The following is an 18,428-nucleotide window of genomic DNA, read 5'->3' as shown; positions in this document are numbered from 1 at the left end:
ATGAATTATTTTTTGGTCTTTATGCAAATCTTGCATGCTAGCCATTTTATTTGGAATTTATTTACTAGCTAAATACTAAGTACTACCCACTCTAATGACAAAATATTCAAGTGAACTCGGGGTAACGTTTGGAATTCAGCTTGCCTATCATGAATCTACTAGAGGCCCGGTGCACAAAAATTTGTGCACTCAGGGGGGTCCCTCAGCCTGGCCTGTGCCCTCTCGCAGTCTGGGACCCCATGGGGGATGACCACCTGATGGTTTAGGCCCGCTCCCTGGAGAATTGGGCCTAAGCTGGCAGTCAGACATCACTCTGGCAGCCCGGGAGCCCTTGGGGGATGTCCACTTGCCAGCAGGGAGCAGGCCTAAGTTGCAGTCGGACATCCTTAGCACTGCTGAGGAGGTGGGAGAGGCTCATACCACCACCGCTGTACTGAGAGCCATCAGCCTGGCTTGTGGCTGAGCAGAGCTCCCCTTGTGGGAGCGCACTGACCTTCAGGGGGTAGCTCCTGCATTGAGCGTCTGCCCCTTGGTGGTCAGTGTGTGTCATAGTAACCAGTCATTCCCAGTCGTTCTGCTGTTAGGGTCAGTTTGCATATTACCCATATAATAAAATATAGGATGTTTTAGTATTTTACCAGTGCACTTCAAGATTTTGCCAACAAAAATCCATTGTTGTTCAAAAGGCTATAATTCTTGGTTATATAACTGAAGTGTCTACTCCCCTCTTTTTCAGCTTAGGGTACTTTAGTATCCTAGGTTAAACCCCAAAGTGTAAGTATGGCAGCCTAGCACTGCTAGCTACTAGGCATCCAGCAGGTTATTGGAGGAGGAATTTTTAAAGGATAATGGAAGGGAGTATGGAACATATAGATAGAGGTAGATTTCTATTCTCACTCATCAGCCAGAGGGAAGGGGCAGTGACCCAGGGGTTATGAAGTTTCCATTCCTGCAAAGACTAACAATTGAGAGAGCAATGTCCTGGTCAGGCACAGCTCTGGGGCATGCTAAAAGGGCGCCTGCTGATGCTCTTTCTCTCAGCCCATTGGGCCCCATGGGATATCTGAGAATTCTTTACAGTCAGGATTTAAAGTGGAAAAGCCTTTGGGTCCTAGTCCCCTCTTCACAGTACCATTAAGTCTTTCCTGGGTTTCTCACTTTTTCTCTTTTTAAAATTGTATCCCCTTTATTTTTCCACAATAATCCATAAGGAAATTCCCAATAACCCATTAGACTTAGAACCCAAGCAACAATAAAAAATTGGTTTATTCTCTCCTGGAGGGTGGTAAGTAGGATGCAAGATTTAAAAAGACAATGCTGGATCTTATAGGATATTTCATTGAGAATGGAATGAGAATAGCCACATTTGAGATTAGTCAGTTGGCTTGTTACCTTAACATCTACAATGACAACAACAGCTAAAAGGCAAAAAACAAGCTGGATTTCATAAAAAATAGAGGATGAGTATTCTACTCTCTGCAGAATTTAAATGAGGGATACACAGAGCAATGAAAAATTATCTGAATAGCCATTGCAATACGAAAGAAATTACTAAAATAAGTACTAGTAAATTATAATAGCTAGACATAAAGTCCACTTACATTTATTGTGCATTCAGATAGTTGTTGTTAACATCTATCTGCCTTTATTATTATCATTACTTAGTATACTAAAAAAAAAAAGAACAAGTAAAAGGAGAGAAAAAGAGATAATCATTTCTACCCAATGGTACATCTAGATTCTAGAAGATTCCTTCTTTTTATCTCAGAAAATAGAGTGCAGATTTTCTTGATTTGTCCTCAATAAGCCACCAACAATAAAACTGGAAGAGAGACAAATTAGCTCTAAACACCCACAACCCGTTCTGGGTGGAGTATAAATGGTTAACCGTGACTCCCTTTAAACACAAATTTTTATCTGACTCTTGGATGTGATTTAAGATACCAATGCGTTATATAGTCTTATTCTGTCTACATGATTGGACTACACAGAAAAAGTGAAAATAAGAAGGGGGAACGCGATATATTCTTGACCTGTATCCTGGGGTGAATAAAATCGCACTTTAATACTACATGTTTTATGCAGCTTCTCAAATCTCAAACCATAGCCACAATAGTAATAGTTGACTCTGTATGTTCTCATTAGAATTCTACCAAATATCTGGCTGGGTAGCTGCCCTCGCCAAGTGGAACACGTAACCATCAAACTGAAGCATGAATTGGGGATTACAGCTGTAATGAATTTCCAGACTGAATGGGATATTGTACAGAATTCCTCAGGTTGTAATCGCTACCCAGAACCCATGACTCCAGATACTATGATTAAGCTATACAAGGAAGAAGGCTTGGTCTACATCTGGATGCCAACTCCAGATATGAGCACTGAAGGTAAGCATCAGAATCATGTTGGCTCCTTGTGAAATGTGTTTCAGAGAAGCCCTTGCCTGTCTGTCTATCTATCATCCATCTATCTATCTATCTATCTATCTATCTATCTATCATCATCTCCATCTGCTAGCCTACCTTTCTGTCTATAATTGATTGACCTAAATATGAATAATAGAAATGGAATAAAGAAAAGGGTTTAGGTTTAACATTTAATATGTATTTTTTGATAACTTGGTTGATACTCTTTTTAGCATGGGTTTTTGATTTGTTTATTCATTAAACATGTATTTATTGCATATCTACTGTGTATGTGGTACTGGTGACTGAGAATACAACAGCAAAAAGAGGCAGGACAACTCCTGCCCTCATAGGACTTATAATCCTATTAAATGACTACAAATAGAAATTAAAACGGATGTGTTTTTTGTTGTTGTTAGGAAGATACACGGATAGAGCTATGAGAGTCAGACTCAGGAAGGGCAGTCAGGGAAGGATCCGGGGAAGCAGTGTTTGAACTAAGATCTGAAGAGAGGGCTGGGGTCAGCGGTGAGGCTCCCAGGCAGAGGGAGCAGCTGTCGAAGAATCCCTGTTGCAGAAGAGCATAGAGGGTTGTAGGAACTGAAAATAGGCTCGTGGGCTGCAGATCAGAGGGTGAGGGAAGTGAGTCTTGTGGGATTTGGGCATAATAAGGACTTGAGACTTTTCCCTAAAGTGGTGAGAAGCAGTGCAAAGAACTGGCTGGGAGTTGCCCAAGTAATCATTTTCTTTTCCTCTAGAAGTGCACTTTGATTGCAAAGTAGAGAATGGATTGGGTGGGCCCAGAGTGAATCCGGGACACCAGTTAGGCGGTAACTGCAACATTAAAGTGGGAGAGAATGAGAAGGATAACGAAATTCAGGGAAGGGTTGTGATCATGAGGCTGCATTTATTGCGCAAGTACTGGCTGAGCCTGTCTTTGTGAAGAGACAATTATGATGTGACACGAGTGCTGCTGGGGAAACAGACATAGTTTTGATGTAATGGTAAGGAGCAAGAAGACATGTTCAAGACTACAGAACAGAAGGAATGTGATGAGAGGCATGAGTGATGTGCTCCAGGAGAGCTATGGTGTGAAGAACAGGCAGGCAGGTGACATGAGTGACTTGTCATTTCAGGTGGAAGAAAGCATAGGCCAAGGCACAGAGGTATGAGGTTTTAGGGGAATGGTCTATATTTCAGCCTGGTGGGAGAGGAGGGTTCCTGTAGAAAAGGAAGGGAGCTATTTGAAGCCAAGAGAACCGAGTTACACTAGTAACGTGAACTAGATGTCAGCAGGGGGCAGCAGAGGGCTGTGAAAATGGCACAGGCTAAGGGAGTTTGGTCAACACTATTCTGGGGAAAGAAGAAAGATCCTGATGCCTAGGGAGGAAACGTTTCTATTATCAGTCCTCTTCCCCCCAAAGTCCATATGTATCAAACACTCTTCTAAGCAATTGCATGCATTAACTCATTTAATTCTCATAACCAGACTTGGGACAATTAGTTATCTCCATTTTGCAGAGGAGAAGACTGAGGTACAAAAAACTTAAGTAACCCGGCCAAGATAAAGAACAGAGACACAGCTGGATTTCAGAATGGTCTGACTCAGAACATTGCTCCAGACACCATACATGCCCACATGAACTCTTTGCACACATTCTGCAGACCGCCACGCTTTCAATCTGTCATTTGCATCTTTAGGTGGAATTAGGCAGAATCATGGGTTGCCAGGGAAGTAGCTAAATCTTCCCAGAGTCAAGATGTGGGTGGGGACAAAAGACCTTGAGAATCGGGTTTCCTGGCATGTGGCCACATTGGCTCTTTGAGTCTCAGGTGGTCCTGCTGGCTGAGCTGGATCCCTCTGTGGGTCTGTGTGTGAACTGAGCTATCTCTGGGGATGAGGTATAATTTTTGTTCCTTAAGGAGGCAATAGTTTGGTTACTGCTCTTGGTAACGCTGATCCAAAGAAGCTTAAGTTAGCCACATAAGCTTTGTCTTTTTTCCAAGGGAGGAAAAAAACCCCTCATTTGCACAGAAGAGCACTGGTTGAATCTAGGTCATGTTTGTCCTGTCCAGCTTGTTTCTCCGGTTTCAAAACAGAAGAAATTGTTAGAGTGCCAGTAGCTTCCAGAGAGCGTTTGGATTTTCGCTTCTTTGATTCTGGTTTTATAGCATTGCTATCCCATTGGGATATTACGTGTGATGAGGCTCAGAGAGGTTGAAATAAGTTTCAACTTAGTCCCGAGTCCTTACGTTTGTACCAAAGGATGTCATAGATAATACGAACCTTATCTATATTACATTGCAAAGGTGGAAAAGAAGGTAAACTAGACGATACACACGCATCCCATTGGCTCTTGATGAAGCCATCCCATGCTCTGATTACCTGAAGTTCCTGCTGACGGATCGGGGATTTGCATGCTCTTCCCTAAGATCCACCGTAGTTATATGTAAACCTTTTGGGGGTCTGCCTTTGTGAAGAGAGAATTGTGATGTGACACGGGTGCTGCTGGGAAGCAGAGACAGATAAGGTCATTCCCCTGTGACTGGGGGTCCCAGTCACAGCCGTGGAGCACCTTCCACACTGACTACACGAAGTGACAGCAAATGAAAGCTCCCCCTTGAAAAAGGCTAAACCCCAAGGCTACATAGAGTTCTTCTTCTTTTTTTTTTTTGTTCAGCATAACCTGGGGAATCATGGAAGGGTTAATGACCATTTTGGAGTCCCCGAGGAATTTTTGACCAAAAGTTCCATGTACGTGGCTCAAAGTATTAGCACAGTAAACATATAGATTAATTCTGCTGAATATTTCTAGAACTTCAGAGAAAAATCCATCTGAAAACGTTTTGAGTCACAGACTGGTCATGCTGTCAGCGAACGCCTGAGAAAGAAGACAGTTTGTTAGGACCGACCTGTTCCAATCAATTGTGCCATCGATCCTTATCTTGTACATTTTGTCATATACAAATGGATTGGTGAGGTTTTTTTCCTCTCTCTCTCTCTCTCTCTTTTTAAATAATTTGATTTGTGTTTTTCACCTAAAAAAACAGAAAGCCCCCAAATCTAGCGTCCACCAAGAAAAAAACAAGTGTGCTCTTAAATTCAGTTTTCCTTCACAGGAAAAGTGCTTGTGTTCTGCCCCCTGTCAGGGCAGTGCTCGGATAACAAATGGTCTGCCTGGCCCCGCACAAGTTAGTGTGCTGCCGAGTCCTCAGCTACCGTTGTCACAGTCTGAGTTCTGGCCTCTGACTCAACACACGGCGTTCAGCTCTGCCATGAGGCAGCGACCCTGACCTGGGAGCCACAGGCCCTGGCTGGAGCCTCGTCACCCTGCATGGCTGTGTGATATGGGGCAGACTAGTTCCTGCATTTGGAAAATGGGGATGATAATTTCTACTTTACAGGATTATAACAGTAGAATAAGATGATGGAGATGAATGTGCTTTGAAAAGTCACCAAGTTGGGGTGTATTAGTCCCAAGTCCTTAAGTTTGTACCAAAGGATGTTCTAGACAATATGGTTCTTATCTATATTACATTGCAAAGGTGGAAAAGAAGATATACTAAAATAATAACAATAATATATTCAGCCATCAGTCTGCCCCTGTATTGAGAAAGGAAAGATTGTGTGTGTGTGTGCATGTGTTGGAAAGGCTGAAAGATTGTGCCAGGAGTGATTCTTTCAGGGCCAACCTTAGGTAAACCTTGGATATCATTAGGGCCCCCCACTTATTTCAGGCCCTAATGCCTCAGTCTTCCCCAGCATACCCTTGTCCCCCTTCTCACCACCTTTGCGTGATTTCAGGAAGCTTTTGATCATTTCAGAGTTGGATTAGCCTGGAAGAGGTGCAGCCTGAAGTTAGAGTGTCAGATTAAGTTGGTGTTATTGGGTTCTGTTTTATTTTGTTTTAATTCATGTACTTACCTAAGGCCTTTTGAGCATCTACTGAGAGCCAAGGCCTACTGTGAGTTCCAAAAGAATGTTTCATCTTAGTTGCCAACATTTAAAATGTTGACTATTTTACATTTTAAAAATCTGCATTTCTGTCTTGCCTTTAGGTATAATTGTTTTGGGGAATGAAAACTTTTTACCAAATTAAATTCTACATGGAGCCAAAATACACAAAGCATAAAAATCAGGGCTCTGGTTGACATTGGGCTTGTTACGTGAGCTTTTATTCCTCCATGGGTTACATTTTAGCTAAGGCTCCCTAGAATGGTCTTCAAAAAGAGCAATGTGGGTGCATTGGGCAGAGCTGGCCCCTCTAGGATTGGTAGCAGAGGTACTCAACCCCAGGCCAGATGTGGCTCTCACACGGGTGTAGGCAGAGCATGACCAGGCGGATGGGGGGCAGGGACAGACTGGGAGTTTGATAGATTGACAGCATGGGGGCCAGCAGGAGCTGCTAGATGGCAGCTCTTTCTACCTTTCTCCCGCCATGTGCTGTTCTAAGCACTGAGCAGGCAGTAGCTCCTTTACAACCACCTCTTAGCAACAATGAGCTTGGGACTATTATTATCCTGTTATATCTGAAAAAACTGAGGCACAAAGGTTTTCAAAAGATCATTCCGTCATGGCCACTCAAACCCAGCCAGCCAGATGCCAAAGCCTCTGGTCTTAAGCTAACTGTCCTTGCCTCATCTGCCTCTGGGAGAGTGCCGTAAACAACTGACTGCATGGCAGGCCCACCCAGGTCTAACCTCAGAGCAGAGCACAGAGCTGTACATTAATCAAAGCTATGGCTCAGTTTGGACTCTGAGAAATCCCAAGACATGTAGGAGCTGGCGTGCCTCCAATTTAGATGCCTTTAGGGACCAGGTAGCCAGCACGAAGAGAGACGGGGCCCCCCGGAATTGCAGAGTATACCCTGCCTAAAGGAATTCCAGTTAAAATATCTCCAAACTGCTCTTTAGATCCCCATAGTAAGGGATTAGTAGAGCACCAGCAACAAAATTAGATATTGTCCTGGTTTCATGTATATTTTCTGCTCCTGTCTCCCAGCTGGAAGCTAAGGTAGGCCCCCTGGATAGAGTGGTAACTGAGGGGGCCTTAGGCCATGACCAGGTCTTTGGTAATGTCTGCCCTTCTCAGGTGCTGATGCCTGACTACAGTGTGTTGTGTTGGACTTTTAGGACTTGCATTATAAGGGTGTAGCTAAGGAGGGAAGTCTGAGTGGCTCTCCTGGGAGACTTCTGGGCCCCGGTGCAATCTGCAGTAAAATCGTTTCCCACTTCTCCAGTCCTCCAATGGGCTGGCAGTGTGAGACTGTGGCTCTCAGAGGACATCACACGTTGTGTCCCTGTGGTTGAGGACAGAGAGTAACTGGAGAGGTCAAATCATAGGTATGAAGTTGTATTTCCATGGACTCTGTATTTCCCTTTTTCATCCATTTTTGAAGTAATTTCCATTGACCTTCTTCTACCTGTTCCCCAAATCCACGAAATATCTTTCACTGAGAACCTGTAAGCAGAAGAAACTGCAGCATCCAGGAGTGTGGTGATTTTAGGGTGATCTCTTACAACAGGCCTCGGCAGAGCATACATACCCTCTCTCCATGGCAAAGAAGACATCTAAATCATCTTGTAATCGAAAAGGTAGTCATGAAGCTGCAATAACTATAATCATAATTGCCCAGGAAAGGAAAAACTGAATTAGTTTTAATGCACACTGCACCATGAGAGAATAAATGAACAATTTATCCAATATCCCACGTGTATCAGTTAATAAGTTAGTCATTTCATTGGACAAATGGAAACTTGCACATGTTGAATGAGTAAGGTTGACTTCTTTAATCGGGATGGACTAATTCTGTTTTACATTTACCTGGAAGATCCTTTTGGATGAAAGGAAATTGAGGTGACAGGACCTGTCAGGTCCTCTTTGAAATCCTCTAAACCTCTGCTGGATCTATGCTAACAGAAGATAGAAAAACCACTCTTCTGACTACAGGCAACGGTGAACCTTTTTTTAGGGGAAATAGGTGCGGACGCAGAAGTCTCTCAAAGGAGCAGCCAAATCAAGTGACAGAGCTGCCCATTGCCTCTGCAGGGCCCCTCCATTCCATTATTAGCAGGATTTGATAGTGTCTCACCTTTTCCTTCAAAGAAAGGAATGAAGCAGGCTGTGTTATCCCTGCCTCATCGGGGAGGGCGCTGTGACTTCATGGGGTGCTGGAGGAGTTATTGACGGCGCTGTTGGGGTTTCATTATTTACATGTCTGTGCTGTGCTTTCTCCACCCCAGGCCGGGTACAGATGCTGCCCCAGGCGGTCTGTCTCCTGCACGCGCTGCTGGAGAATGGGCACACCGTGTACGCTCACTGCAACGCGGGGGTCGGCCGGTCCACGGCGGCCGTGTGCGGCTGGCTCCACTACGTGTTGGGCTGGAAGCTGAGGAAGGTGCAGTACTTCCTCGTGGCCAAAAGGCCAGCGGTCTACATTGATGAAGACGCATTGGCCCGGGCACAAGAAGATTTTTTTCAGAAATTTGGGAAGGTGCGTTCTTCCATATGCAGTGTGTAGGTGGCCCATCTCCTGCCCCCCCCCCCTCCCGATTTCCTTTGGAAGCTGGGGTGACAGTAGTACAGTGACCAAGGAACAAAGATTCCACCTGAAGAGACAGATCGCTGGCTTCTCCTCCAACCCGCCTCCTTTAGTCTGGGGCTGACTTTCTGTTACACTTTGGTTGAGCTGTATCGCCTTTGAAATATTTTACAAAGGAAGCTATGACTGACACATGAGAAAAGCTACAAGCGGCTGGGCTGTGCAGTGTTGTTCTAGCGTCAGATAGAAAGGGAAGGCGTGCAGTTCCTGCTGCCGGCAAGCGGACCAGCCCTTTGCCTGATAGACACTGCATCTGTTGTATTATGAAGTTGTGACACTTGCTGCCTTGTAATGTGGCATTCAGAAGAAAGATAGGATGTTATGTAGATTTCATCACTTGTATGTGTGTGTGTACACACACACGCACGCACACACACACTTTCATACTGAGATTATAAAATGAGAGCTGGTGAATTGCCAAAGAAGGATATAAGGGTAGAAGCCTGGATTGTGACAAAGTAAGAGCTCAGTGTGACCAAAATTGATGGCTTTCTAGACATTGTTTTGCATCCTGCTTCAAAGTCTGTTCTGTTCCAGGGCATCACCTTCCTTATCTACCCACAACCCTGGGTAATACTCAGAGTAGAGTTATAATGTCTCTATTTGATCGAGGCTCAATGAACATAGATAGCTTGCCCAAGGTTTTCTGGCTATTCAGGGATGAACTGGAGGGTATTTGACTCAGTGCTTTTTCAACACAACTTGTTTTGCCAGCAAACTGTAGTGAATTCAGCTTCTCTGTCTCAGAGTAAGGTTGATTTTCTGCAGCAGTTTCTACCGTGAGAAATGGAACAGCATTCTGATCAGTTGCCAAAGAATTTAGGAGAGTACTTATATTTTGAACAACCTATTTTAAAACATGGTGGGCTGTCTCAAGGCCAAAGTGGCCTGAGCTGTAGCTCACAAGAGGAACTATACTGGGTGGGGCAAACCTAGTACATGAAACAGTTTATTCTTATATTATTATTTATTTATTATTGTATTATTTTCCATATGAACAACTGTAAGCCTACTTTTGCCCCACCCTGTATAATCAGAAAAGCCCAAAGAGCCCAAATCCATATATCATTGTCCCCCAGCTTGGGAACGATCCTGGTCCACACTCAGTTGAAAACAGTACGCAGTTACTGCACCTCCAGAATTTGCACTCACTACCTTACCCTAGACCAGGGGTGGGCAAACTTTTTGACTCGAGGGCCACAATGGGTTCTTAAACTGGACCGGAGGGCTGGAACAAAAGCATGGATGGAGTGTTTGTGTGAACTAATATAAATTCAAAGTAAACATCATTACATAAAAGGGTACGGTCTTTTTTTTCAATAGTTTTATTCATTTCAAACGGGCCGGATCCGGCCCGTGGGCCGTAGTTTGCCCACGGCTGCCCTAGACTCTACAGGAAACACAAAGATGAACAAGACTTTGCCTTCCAAAGCTCATAGCCTGGGAGCAGCCCTGTGTCCAATCAACTATGATGCAGGATTGAACTGTGAATGCCATGCTAGAACGGGGAGAGGGGATGTAACGTTTGTTGGGTGCTCCTTATGTGCTAGCTGTTTAACCATCTTACCACTTTTTATCTTCCTAGTACCCTATGAGCGAGGCTTTGTTATCTCCATTATGGAGACCAGGAAACTAAGGCCCTGAGAGGCTAAATCAACTGTGTAGGATACATGGTGATTAAATAGATGAAATGAGATGCAAAGCTACGTTTGTCTGACTCAAAGCCCATACTTTTCCTATTAAACTCTGATGCTTATTTACTTTTCCACTTCTCTTTCCTTTCATAAATATTTATTGACAGACACGAGAGAGTCTGATTTAGGAAGTATGGGGTGTAAAAAGGATATAAGGTGAGCCCCAGTGGAGTTCAGAGGAGAGAAAGATGTCTTATGACTATTGGATTCAGGGGAGATGGCATTTGATTTGGGCAGAGAGGGCTAGATAAGACACATTTCTCCCTCAATTTTATAGTTGGATTTATAAACCAAGATTGAGTAATATGAAGTCCAGCTCCCTTGTTAAAAGGAACTAGAGATAGCTATTGTATTAAAGTAACCCCTTTATACTAGTAATGTGTTGTATGAAATTTAACCTTAAAAATGAAATATTTCTAACTAATTATGTATGTGTGTGTTAGGGTGTTTGTTTGTGTGTGTGTGTGTGTGTGTGTGTGTGTGTGTGTGTGTGTGTGAGAGAGAGAGAGAGAGAGAGAGAGAGAGAGAGAGAGAGAGGTCTAAGAAGTCAAGTGATGTAATTTCCATTACAGAAAAACCTTTTTGGGTGGATTTTTTTGCTCTGATAGGCAAAATTATTTTAGGGCTATTAAATAATATTTTGGAATAACCTCTCTCTTGTCTTCAATGGATACATGTCTAATGTATTTCAAAATAACCTGAAACTTTTGCTAAATAAAAGCATTAAAAATGACCTCTGTGTGCAGGGTTTTTTGTAAAAATGTTATTAATTTTGTCTGCAATCCAGAAGAACAAACTATGTTTTCTTATTTGTAATCTAGTTTATTCCTTTATTCTTCAAAGGAACAAACTAAGACCCATAGACATCACATGACTCTTGTACAGCAAGGAGTTTCAGTTAAGGGTCAGAGGAAAGGGACAAACTGGGAAGCTCAGTCAGGAGATTTATTTTGGTGTTGAGGAGTCATTGGAGAATTCATGGGTATAAGAGAAGGCAGTGTAGTTAGTGGGAAAGAATTGGTGGGAGGATTAATGAAATCAGAATAAGTGGAAGAAACATGGCTAAGATGAAAAAAAAAAGCAAAAAAAATGAAATTTTCAAAAGAAGTAGAAACAGGCATTTTCTTTTATAAAGATACTATAAGAAGGAAGGTGTGCCTGTAGACACAGAGGGGTAGAGAGAATCAAGGTTATGTTCCCAGAACAGAGGTTGTACTAAATACTCACTGCAGTAGAAAAGGACAGCTCGATGTAATGAGCTGACTGAATAGGAGGGTGTGCTGTGCATTGATTTATTATCTGCTAGGAAAAAAGAAAGACAGCTGAGAGGAGATGGAACTAAGAAGAAAGAGGAAAGGACTGATGAAGCTACCTCTCATTAAAACAATCATAATGGCAAGATAAGAAGGCAGAGAGGTGGAACAACCAGAACAATACTTTGCTCTTTCCTTCCCTAACCCATTTCTCCCAAAGTCTTCCCCAGCTCAGGTAATGGACACATACTTCCATACTTCTGGTTGTTCACTTTCCAAATAGCAGCTTCCAAATTTTCGTTCTTAACTCCTTCCTTTCAGAATTCACATTTACTCCAACAGGAAAATCTGTTACCTCTCCTGTCAAAATATGTGTAGTCTATGTTTTACCTACTCCATAGAACAACCCTGTTAGAGCTTGGTTAGTAATCTCCAGACTGAACTTCAGAAATAGCCTCCTAACTGGTCTCCCTGTTTCTGTCCTTCCTTCTCCCTGCCCCTACCAGGATCCTATCTCCTATTACACACTGGCCAGGGAGAACCTATAAAAATGCATGGATCATGTCACTCCTGTGCCCAATGTCTGCAATGACCCGCCATGTCACTCAGGGTGACAGCCAAAGCCCTTCAAGGACCTGCACAACCTGGTCCTCTGTTAGGTCTCTGACTCATCTCCTACTGCCCTCTGCCTCACTCTGCTCCAGCCACATTGGTCTTCTTGCTCATTGAGAACTGCAGGCAGGCTCCTGCTTCAGGGCGCTGGCACTTGCTTTTCTCTCTGCCTGGATGGCTCTTTTCCAGGTATGCACATGGCTCACTCCCATATCTTATTCATGGATGCCATTCTAGACCACCTACCAAGAATTGCCATTCCCAACCTCAGCCCTTTTTTCATTTTTTGCTTTATTTCCCTTCATGGAACTTATTATTGGCTAATATATTGCATCATTTGCTTATTTTATTGTCTGCATTCTCTCACTGCACTGTGAACTTCATAAAGGTACAAGTTTGCATCTGTTTTGTCTGGTGATGTACCTAGAGAACCTATCATAGAGTCTGGCATATGTAGTTCAGTGAGTGAAGGTCAAGAATAGCTGATAATTATTGACAGCATACACGTTCCATGGGCTGTTCTCTAAGGTCTTTGCTATATCAGCTGATTTAATCTTCCCAACAATACTAGGAGATAGATATTATTATTATCCTTATTTTATAGATAAGAACACTAGAGGCATAGAACTGTGAACTTACTTTGAGACAAGTAAGTTTCACTCTTAGTTTGATAGAATAAGCTCCTAATGAACCATTCTGTATATACTCTGGGCATACTGCATGTATTAGTTTGCTAGTGCAGCTGTAAGAAAGTACCACAGTCTGGCCGCTTAAGCAACAGAAATTTATTGTTTCACAGTTTTGGAAGCAAGGTCACAGTATTAACAGGATTGATTCCTTCTGAGGGATGGGAGGGAGAATCTGCCCAGGCCTTTCACCTACTTTCCGGTGGTTGGCTGGCAATCTTTGGCATTCCTTGGTTTGTAGATTCTTCCTATGATTTCTTGTGTATGTCCAGATTTCCCTTCCATATGTTTTGTTGAGCATATAAACAACTGCAGGCCTCACAAAGTCATAAATAAAACTCACAACTAAAAGATTAGGCAGACCTGCTGACCTGTTACATTTCAGATGTCTGAATAGTGGAATTCTCTGTTCCAGAGAAAATTGTGCACCTGATAGTATTGTTATTACATTAGCAGTATTCCCTTTTGAAGTTAACACCAACTTTTAATTTTTCCCTATTTATAGTATATTGTTTTCTCCAAATATAATACAAATTTAACTCAGTACTTTAAATGAATCATATTTCTGTACACAAAATTTTTGAGTATTTTTAACACATTAAGCTGATTATTTTAATAAATTAAGCTGATGATTAGAAAATGGAGGTGACACTCTGGAAGATACTGTATCATTACATATGTAAACCAATTAGAAGAACCTTGCATATATCACTGGCAAGCAGTAATTGGAGTCCTTTAAGGAAAATTTTTTATTTTTTGTATTTAAATAGTTCTGGATATGCATGATGAGAAACAATTCATATAAGACAATTCTATTTTGCAGGGTGTTTTTAAAGTGTCTATTAGTTTAAATTGAAGCATTAGTCAATATTATTCCTCTAGGAATTACTTTCACAAAAATATTTGCTGTTAGTACAGAATATATTTTATCCCTTAGTAGTCTCTTTTCTTTTGAATAAAAGAGAACTGTTTGACCTATGATACATACTTTTTGATTTTTATTTTTTACTAGAGGCCCAATGCACGAAATTCATGTAAGAGTAGGCCTTCCTTCCCCCGGCTGCCGGCACCGGCTTCCCTCTGGCATCTGGGACCCGAGCTTCCCTCACAGCCCCGGCTTCATCTGGAAGGTCATCAGGTCTAATTAGCATATTATGTTTTTATTGTTATAGATAACTAGAGGATAAAGGGAATAGAGGATAAGAGAAATTTACATTTTAGTCAGGAGTCTTTCCACAGCTCATAACTGAAATGTTACCAATAAGATATTTTGCAAAAAAATAAAAATAAAGAGAGGCCGGGTTTAGTAATAGTTCAAGTGAAAACAATCTAGGGTATTTAAATGAGCCAACCACTTGCTCTTGCTGCTAAAAAGGCTAACAAAATGATAGTGTGATTTATTAACACACACTCACACACATATAAATAGAGTGCTCAGTTCTTGAGCCCACAAAGTATAATGCAAAACTTTTGCTCTGAACAATATTCTATTGAAGGATTATATTTATTTCAGTAAACAAGTTTGAAGTAGGATATTGACCTTTGTAGATTAGTCAGTTTTCCAAAGAGAATATCTATTTTCCCCCAAAGTATAGATGGAGAAAACAAAACCCAGAGAGCTTTTTGTACTAGTAATTTCATCTTTTGAATAATTGTGGAAGATATTCCAAGTATCGTATGGGACTTTCACTCATTTGGTAATCATAGTGGCTTTGTTGAGTGGATGTAATTATCAAAATATATAGAAGAGAGCATAGGAATATTTGCTTGGATAAAAGAAGACTATGGAAAGAAATAGCACTCTAACTATTTGAAGGACTGACGTATAAATAAGACGATTACCTTGCACATGGTTAGAAGTTATTGGGTGGTAGCGTTCATCTTGCTTTAAGAAAGAAATTTACAAATAGAGTTGGAAAATGATAAAACCGATTGTTTTTTTTAGATAGTGAGCTTCCTGCCTGCCACTAAACGATTTTAAAACAGAAGTTGAAAAAACTCCTCCAAAAATGTTTTAAAGAGGATTAATTACTGGATATAAGATTTGACCTTACAACTTCTAAGGTACCTTCCAAAGTTTTCATAATTAATCATCTATGCTTCTAATTATTGATTCATGTTAACTTTCCATTTCTTCTTTTCCTTTGAACATCAAAATATGCAAATTAGCATTTACCAAGGTAGCCAAAGGACATTGGAGGTGGGAACAAAAGTGTTACAGTGCTCAAGGAGAAAACTGAATGCTCAGTTGGCTCTTGCCACTTCCAAGTATTGTTGGAAAAGGTAGGGTAAAGAGAATGCACAGCATAAATAAAGAAGTGTAAACCTCCTGTACCTATTGTGTGCCGAAAATTCTGGAATAACTCATCGGGGGCCAAATGAGGTGAGCTGTGGATTGCTCTCCAATGAGAAGAACTTTAAAGGAGAAGGAAGGTCATAGCCTGCAGGAGAGAAGAGGCCATCTTTGCCACAGGAGTCAGCCCCTGAAATCCTTTAGAGTTCATGTAACTGTCCTGATTGGGCATTATCTTCTCCATGTACTTTCCGTGTAAGATTTTCATTCAGAATTCTCCATGAAGATTTCACTTTAAAACTTGTCTGACAAAAATTTAATCTGATGTCAGTAAAAGAAACTTAAATTTGATCGTTCTTGGACCCAGTTCTAGATTATTGGCTAACAGTTCTATGGGGCATATTAGATTAGGTATATTGACTGGTGAAGTCCTGATCACTTATTTATTTTAAGTATGTTCTTACTGATTTTTCTTTTTTTAGAGAGAGGAAGGGATAAGGATGGGAGTTGAGAGAAAACATTGAGAGTAAACATCGATTGGCTGCCTCCTGCACACCACTCACTGGGGGGTCAAGTCTGCAACCGGGGCATGTGCCCTGACTGGGAATCGAAACAGTGACCTCTTGGGGCATGAGTTGATGCTCAACCACTGAGCAACACTGGCTGGGCTCACTTATTTATTTTTATTTTAACTTTGACCCAAGCATAGAAGCAGATCAGATTTTTTGATTCAGAGCACTACTAAGGCAAGCATAATAGACATACCAGGATCTTATTAATTACCTAGTCTTCTGCACAAATACCATCCTCTCTTTTCCCATTGGAAGAACTTCATTTTACTGTTTCACAGAACATGAGCTCTTTGCTGTGAGGATGTCTTAGCCAAGCACATTAAAGAGAAGGATACTTGTGAATATGATCACATTTCTCCAATTGTCTCCTGAGTAGTTTTCTTCCTATTTTCACTGCTGTTTAATTTCTTCCCTTTGACATAATTTGCTGCTTGTTCAGATAAACAGAGTTAGATATTTGTGTTAATTAGATATTTGTTGCCTACCCTGAAGTGGAGGTACTTAGCTCATGATGGGAGCTGGCATTAGATGCTCATTCTGAGAGCATCTCTTTTTTTCGCCATTTTCTCTGTGATGCACTTGTATCTACTAGTATTTCTTTAGATGGTCTATGGCTCTCTGCAAATACATCACACTTAAATGGGCTCTCGAAGAAGCACTTCTTTTGTAGTCTGCTGTTTTAAAATTGAGTTGATTATGTTGTTTTCTTCTTTAGTACCACTGGAGAAGTGAGGTGACCAACTAAAGAGGTAACATGAACATTCCCTTTTATTCACCAAGATCTTGAACTGTTTATGAGATGATATGTGTGAAGCAAATGTAAGAGGTAACGTGAGTGCACGCAGAAAGCAAGTCATTTTACAAAGATACAACTTGAAAAGGGCATTAATGAAATAGTTCTTAAGTGTAATTCTGATTCTTCAAGCTTTAGACCAGTCAGTGATGGCGAACCTTTTGAGCTCAGTGTGTCAGCATTTTGAAAAACCCTAACTTAACTCTGGTGCCGTGTCACATATAGAAATTTTTTGATATTTGCAACCTTAGTAAAACAAAGACTTATATTTTTGATATTTATTTTATATATTTAAATGCCATTTAACAAAGAAAAATCAAAAAAATGAATTCGCGTGTCACCTCTGACACGCGTGTCATAGGTTTGCCATCACTGCTTTAGACAGTGTATGTGCATGCATGCTTCAGTATATCTATATATATATATATAAAGAGGTAATATGCAAATTAGCTGGGATGCTGTAACAGGTCATGACTGGACCATTAGCATATTAGCTTTTTATTAGCGCCTGTGTGTGCTGTGGGGCGTTGCTCTGGAGATGGGGCGGAAGTGGGGAGGTGCTGGGAAAAGGTGGGACTAGCCTGAGTCAACTGGAGGGTAAGCAGTGCAGTGGGAGCAGGCAGAAGGGAGAAGGTGAGAAGGCCAGCGCTGTGCACAAACAGGCAGAAGGGAGAAGGTGAGAAGGCTGGTGCCGTGGGAGAAGGGAGAAGGCCAGCGCCATGGGAGAAGGCAGAAGGGAGAAGGTGAAAAGGCTGGTGCCGTGGGAGAAGAGAGAAGGTGAGAAGGCGAGAAGGCTGGTGCCGTGGGAGAAGGGAGAAGGCCAGCGCCACAGGAGAAGGCAGAAGGGAGAAGGTGAAAAGGCTGGTGCTGCCCACAAGTACACAGAAGGGAGAAGGTGAGAAGGCCAGCGCTGTGCACAAACAGGCAGAAGGGAGAAGGTGAGAAGGCCAGCGCCACGGGAGAAGGCAGAAGGGAGAAGGTGGTAGTTAGGGTAATCAGGCCAGAAGGGGAGAGCAGATAGGCAGTTAGGGTGATAGGTCAGCAGGGGAGAGCAGTTAGGGCCATCAGATTGGCAGGGGAGAGCAGTTAGGTGCAATCAGGTGGGCAGGCAGAGAGATTAGGGGCGATCAGGCAGGCAGGCAGAGGCAGTTAGGGGTGATCAAGCAGGCAGGCAGGTGAGCGGTTAGGAACCAGTGGTTCCGGATTATGAGAAGGATCTTGGATTGGAGAGGGTGCAGGCCGGGCTAAGGGACCACCACCCCCCCCATGCACGAATTTCATGCACCGGGCCTCTAGTATGTATATAAAACTATTTTTGAATCCTGTGCCCTGGCTTCCCACGCACTCAGAAACCATTAGCCCAGTGCCCAACCAGTAGGCAGTGTAGTGACAAATATTAAGGACAGGAGAGGAACAGCAAAGGTTAAAACAGTACTAGTAAGTGTTGACCCCACATTATAGGGAGCACTTTGAAAAACCAATGTAACTTCTTTTTTGCCTGCTCACCCTCTTGATTTA

The 18,428-nt window shown here is 42.2% G+C and overlaps 1 protein-coding gene across 4 annotated transcripts in view; it reads left to right on the top strand.

The window, feature by feature from the left end:
• Positions 1-10,354, top strand: part of EPM2A (EPM2A glucan phosphatase, laforin) — a 70,895-nt gene extending 60,541 nt beyond the window's left edge. For 3 of the 4 annotated variants that reach the window (XM_059700592.1, XM_059700593.1, XM_059700594.1), the window contains exons 3-4: positions 2,146-2,387; positions 8,649-10,354. In XM_059700592.1, coding sequence (XP_059556575.1) covers positions 2,146-2,387; positions 8,649-8,926 — 520 coding nt within the window. In that variant the 3' untranslated portion in view covers positions 8,927-10,354. The remainder of the gene's footprint in view (positions 1-2,145; positions 2,388-8,648) is intronic. The other variant, XM_059700595.1, reaches the window with a different exon arrangement.
• The last annotated feature ends 8,074 nt before the right edge of the window (positions 10,355-18,428 follow it).

Source organism: Myotis daubentonii, chromosome 6 (assembly GCF_963259705.1).
Source record: "Myotis daubentonii chromosome 6, mMyoDau2.1, whole genome shotgun sequence".
Classification (NCBI taxonomy): domain Eukaryota; kingdom Metazoa; phylum Chordata; class Mammalia; order Chiroptera; family Vespertilionidae; genus Myotis; species Myotis daubentonii.
This window is presented reverse-complemented; position numbering and strand designations above follow the sequence as displayed.